General features: G+C 62.5%; 2 protein-coding genes across 2 annotated transcripts in view; both read left to right on the forward strand.

The window, feature by feature from the left end:
* LOC113208468 (phosphoenolpyruvate carboxykinase [GTP]) overlaps positions 1-5254 on the forward strand; it is a 13131-nt gene that overhangs the window by 3005 nt on the left and 4872 nt on the right. The gene's annotated exons all lie outside the window — the stretch shown is intronic.
* Positions 903-4259, forward strand: LOC113208477 (mediator of DNA damage checkpoint protein 1-like). Its single transcript, XM_052275062.1, has 3 exons — positions 903-1236; positions 1376-2007; positions 2097-4259. The coding sequence occupies exons 1-3, from the start codon at positions 1020-1022 to the stop codon at positions 3873-3875; spliced, it is 2628 nt and encodes an 875-aa protein (XP_052131022.1). The 5' UTR covers positions 903-1019; the 3' UTR covers positions 3876-4259.

The raw sequence follows: 5254 nt of genomic DNA on the forward strand, positions 1-5254 counted from the left end.
GGCCCCCAAGAAGACCAGAGAGGACCTTGGCAGCGGCCGAAACAGCGCACCCCCTATGCGCGACAAGGAGGCCGAGGACGTGATAAAGGCCGTCGTGGACCCAATCCAACCACCTAAAGAGGATCCCGACGACGGCGGAGCGACGCTGGTTCACTCAGCATGCACCACGCCGCCGCCCGCCGTTGAGGACGATGCAGACATTGAGCCCGAGCACCGGGACTCGGACAGCAAGGATAACGCCGTCGCAGAGGAGGGTGCAGATGATGTTGCGCCGGAAATCACAAAGGTTCAACAGCGAACAGCCGCTCTGACGAGGTGCGTCGCCTCGCTGCCGGCGTGTCGCTAACCCCCTTTTCTGCGTGAACAGCCGGATGCGGCGTGCGTGGCCGCTGCGGTGCCGAGCGGCGCATGCCTCGCGGCACTGCCGACGCCGTTAACGTCGTTGGCGCCGGCCGCGTCTTCGCCGCCCTCACCGAAGACGCCGAAGCCACCGAAGCCGCCGAAGCCGCCGACACCTGCCAGCACCACAGAGGCCCCGCCGGCCCCGCCGGCCCCGCCGGCCGCGCCGTCCAGCAGGGCCGCCGAGCGGATCCACTTCCGGAAGCAACGAAAGCAGCAGCAGCACACCCTAGGCATGAGTCGGCTGCCCAAGGACGGGCGCGCCGCCCCCGCAACCCTGCCGCCCCTGCCGCCACCGCCACCACCGCCGCCCCGGCCTAGCCTGACGCCGGAGCCGCTGCCGGCGGTGCAGCAGGTGAGTGGTGGACGTCGTCGACAAACTCGAATTTTCGTTGTCCAAAACTACTAATTTTCTGTTCCATTAGAAATCATCAAAATTTTCGAAATATTTGTGAAAAGGATTGCATTTTAGTTGTTTTGTTGTTTCCTGACAATTTCAGCTGCCGCTCACGGAGCAGCAGCTGGTCGAACTACAGCGGCGCCTCAGCACGCCGGGAGGAATAGGCTTGCGTGGCGCTCCCCTGCAGGGCCTGATTCAGGCACTGCAGCAACAACGGGCAATGCTGTCCGCGGCCATCGAGCAGAAACAACAGCAACAGGCGCAACTACTAGCAGCCCAGGCTGCCCTCGAGCCTAGCTGTCGTCGAACGGCGGGGAGCAGGACGACGACCACGGCACAGAAAACGTCCCAAAAAGCTCACCACCAACACCATCAATTACCAACGGGGTCCATCCCGCTGTCTGGCGCGGCGCCGAGCGCAGCGCCCACCTCTGCGGGTTTGTGAGCCTCATCCCTTTTGGTTTCGATACTGTCTAAGATGCCTCCCGTTCTTGTGCTTTTGTTTCGTGATTTCAAAGTTGCTCAACTTCTCTTTGAAAAACAATGGCTCCAGAGCGGCCCCTTTGTTTGTCCCAGGCCCACCGCTGGACGAGGAAGGTCCAGAGTCCAACAGCAGCTGCTGCTGCAGCAGCAACAGCACCAACAGCAGCAACAGCAACAGCAACAACAACTCGCCAACGCTCACCTCCTCGCCAGCTTGCAGCTCGCCTCCCAATTCTCGGCCCAGTTCACCTCCCAGATTGCCTGTCAGCTTGCCTTCTTCAACCCCCAGCTCGCCTTCCAGATCGCCACCCAACTCGTCGCCAACCAAATCACCGCAGCTCAACTCGCCGCCCAACCATTCGCCTCCCAGCTCAACCCCCATCTCACTTCTCCTCAACTTTCCCCGCGATTCACCCATCAATTCACCCCTCAACTCACACCACAACTCGCCCCCTGCGTCGCCCCCAGCGTCCCTCCACACTTCACCCCGCACTTCGCCACGCACTTCGCCCCGCCCTTTGCCGCCTCGCACACTCAGCCACTCGTCAGCCAGCTCAGCCAACCTCAGCCCCAGGCTCAGTCCCTGCCGCCCGTCCTCCCCCAGGACACGGGGCAGCAGCGCACTCAGATTTACCACAATTCAGGCGCTGGTCGCAAGCCTGAAGCACCACGGGGACCACCCGGATCCCTGCCTCGCCAAAACTCCTGACACCCTTAGGACGCCGGTAGGTTCGAAAAATTCAGTAAAATGTTAAAAAATATGGGTCACGTGCAGATAAGAGAGACAATTCTCATTTCCGCTTTTTGCTTCCAGAGTTCCGGAAGCTCGGACCGTAGCCTCAGCTGCAGCATGGCCCTCGGACCTCGGCGCAGTCGCAGCCGCAGCAGACGCAGCCCCAACCGCAGCCGCCTCCGCGGCCCCAGCCCCCGGGGCGGCGTGGCCCTGGAGCCGACGACCTTTGCGGTGACTTCTCCACCGAGCATCGTCCTGGACCAAGACGCGGACAACGACTCAATCGACGGGGAAGTGGTCGGTGCTCCGCGAGCAGCGGCTGCGTCCTCGCAGCCGACCAAGCCCATGCCCTGGATGAGGCAGCGAAAGAAGCAGCCCAACACGGTCAAGAAGAAGAACAGACTGAAGAAGCTGTCATGGAAGGAGGCGCCCACGCAGGAGGGTGCCGCGGATCTAGACAAGCCCATCGTCTGGTGTGAGGAAGAGCCCTCCTCCGAGCAGGGCCCCACCGCGCCAAGCTCACACGTCGAGCTCGAGATCGTCGAGCATGTCCCCGTCACGCCCCAACCTGAGCTGCCGTCGACTCCCACCACGTCCTTGACCCAGAGGGTGCGGCTGAACCTGAGCGTGACCGACACGTCGGAGTGGCACAGCGCGCGCCTGCAGCAGGCCTGGCAGAGCGCGGGCCTCCCCTCCGACCTGCACTTTATGGAGCTGCTCCTGCTGCTGCTGCTCGCGCACCGCGTGCGGAGGACATCCGTGTTCGCCGCGGAGGTGGTGCCAGCCGAGCCTCAGATGGACGCTCCCGTCCCGGACGGCGCGGAGCAGGGCACTGCGCTCCTCGCTGACGGCCTGCTCTACCGGCTGCGGGCCAGGGCGCCGGCGGCCGACCCCACCCCACCTCCGCCCCCACGCGTCCCTGGCTTCGTCGTGGTGGTCCAGCTAACGGGCGACGTCCGCGGCGTGCACGCCGTCTACCTGGGGCTGGTGCTGGACTCGCACGCGCGCGTGTGGAGCACGGACGACTGGGCCGTGACGGCCGCCTGCCTCGTGCGCGCCGATCCGGCCGTGCCCATCTGTCACGTGGTCGCCCCCGCCTGCTTGCCCCCCGTCAAGGACGAGGCGCGGGACCTGGCCTGCAGCGGCGTGCTCGCGCTCCGCATGCTCGTGGACCAGTGGGTGAGCGTGGACCCTGCCGCGCTCACGCTGCAGCTCGGCAACCTGTCTGACGACTCCCGCCTCGCGCTGCCACCGCCGTCAACTCCGTATCCTGCTATTCCGGAGGAGTCCGCCTGGGTGGAGTGGCCTCTGTTGCAAACAGAAGACGACTCCAGAACTCTTCTGAAGCCCGCTTGCAGCTCGCCGTTCTTCGACGTGGACCCGGTCACCCCCCCCTCGGGATCTCGTCCGCGCAGCGCCGGCGAGGACATGCCGCTGGCAGCCAAGATCCCTCGGAGGACTCGAAGCCTCGACGTCAGGGAGCCTCGCCCACCCTCGCCCAGGATGGTGTCCATCGACGCTTCGAGGTCGCCGTCACCACCGCTCCCCGCCATGGACCGCGCCTCCTCGCTGTCCGTGCCCAGTCGTGGCGAAGACCCCCGGCCGCGCAGGCAGAAAGCCCGAGCCAGGAGCATCCTCACGGGGCACAGGCCGCACCCGCCCTGCCCACCCAGGACCTACAAGAATATCGGCGGGGATGCCGTGGCGTTCTCCAGCTTGCCGACCAGCTTGCCGTCTGGCGAGAGGGTGAAGCGCCGGGCGAAGCGCCGGCGAACAGACTGCGGAGGGGGGCCCCTGCTTCTGACCCTGGACGGCGAGGACGGCGTCGACTTAGACAAGGCTGCTTGCGCTGTGCAGTGAGTTGGCCAGACTGCGAACGAGGAGATCGTCTTCGCCAGTAAAGGGTACTAAATCCTCTGAATAGCGGTTTTGTGTCACGATTAATCTTGCTATCCAAAGGGATCTCTTTTCAAGCCAAACTTTCCACGGCGGTTATTTACTTACCTCCGATTTGATTTATGTGTTTTTGTAGAAGCTATAGAATGTAAAACAGCGACGCTCTCAGTCCCAGCCCTGTGTCGTAAAATTGTTTAAGATTGAATGTCCTTCTTTGTCCTTGACTAGTAGTATGTAAGAGAATCAATGCAGAATGTACAAGTGTAGAGAATTACTCATAATTACAATGGCATCAGATATGTTCATAGCATTATTGGCACGTACAATGAAATTTAAATTATTGTTCAACTGTTGTGTGAATCTCTGTGCGAAACGAACCCGGAGGTGAGTCGCCTGGGGCGAATAGGGAGGAGAGAGGGGGCGGGCTCAGACAGAACGGATGGTGTACATGTGTGACTACGCGCGAGGGGAGGGGGAAGGGGTGCGGAAGAGGTGGGAGAATAGGGGGAGAGGGATCTAAATTTAAGTGTGGAGCCTCCATACGCCCCAGGAGAGCCACGTCCGAAGTGCCGCCCCTTCGCTCACGGGCGCCCAGCACTTGCAGCATGCCGCCGCCGTGTCTCCCGGACGTGGACCGAGCTGCCTGTGACACTACTCTGAGACACGCCTCCCCCTCCCCGCCTCGCTACGCCCCTTGCGTCGTCGTCGTTTTTTTCCGGCTGCACCTGAAGTTACAAACTTAGACCTCTCCTGCCCCGCGGCACGCGCTGCCGCATCGGACAAGCACGCCGTCAAGGGGATGGCGCGCGGTCCGCGAGCACATTCCGGGGGAGGAGGGAGGGAGGGGGGCGATAACGACATGTCCACTGGCAGGGCCAGCAGGGCTGGACCGCTGGGCCGAGCGCTGTCCGATAGCGAGGCCGCAATCGCCGCACTTGCTCTTGCTGTGATGTGCTCTTGTTAACGCCCTCCTCTACACTGTAAATCCAGGGGGTGTGCACCACGATCGCGATGCTGTCACCGCCTACCGCCAAAATGTGACTACTTAACACATTGAGTCTCACGTGGCCACACGTATGGCCACAGTGAGCTTTAATTGCGACCCCTTGCGACCTACACGGGCTCATGGGCCGGCGTCTTCATGTAATAACCGGAAGATCAGGGAAGGAGGAAGGTGTCCGAGGGAAGTTGACTTAAATTGTCCAGTTCTGGTGGGGCGGATTTTCAGTTGTCTACCTGCTAGACACCCGGGATACAGTTTACGCCAGCCGTTACGCTAGCAGTGCGGCGACGGTCGTCAGCGCACGTTGCAGAAGCAGCACGACGGCGGCACAGCCCCCCCC

This window comes from Frankliniella occidentalis, unplaced genomic scaffold (assembly GCF_000697945.3).
Source record: "Frankliniella occidentalis isolate FOCC.00 unplaced genomic scaffold, Focc_3.1 Scaffold8, whole genome shotgun sequence".
In the NCBI taxonomy this organism is placed as follows: domain Eukaryota; kingdom Metazoa; phylum Arthropoda; class Insecta; order Thysanoptera; family Thripidae; genus Frankliniella; species Frankliniella occidentalis.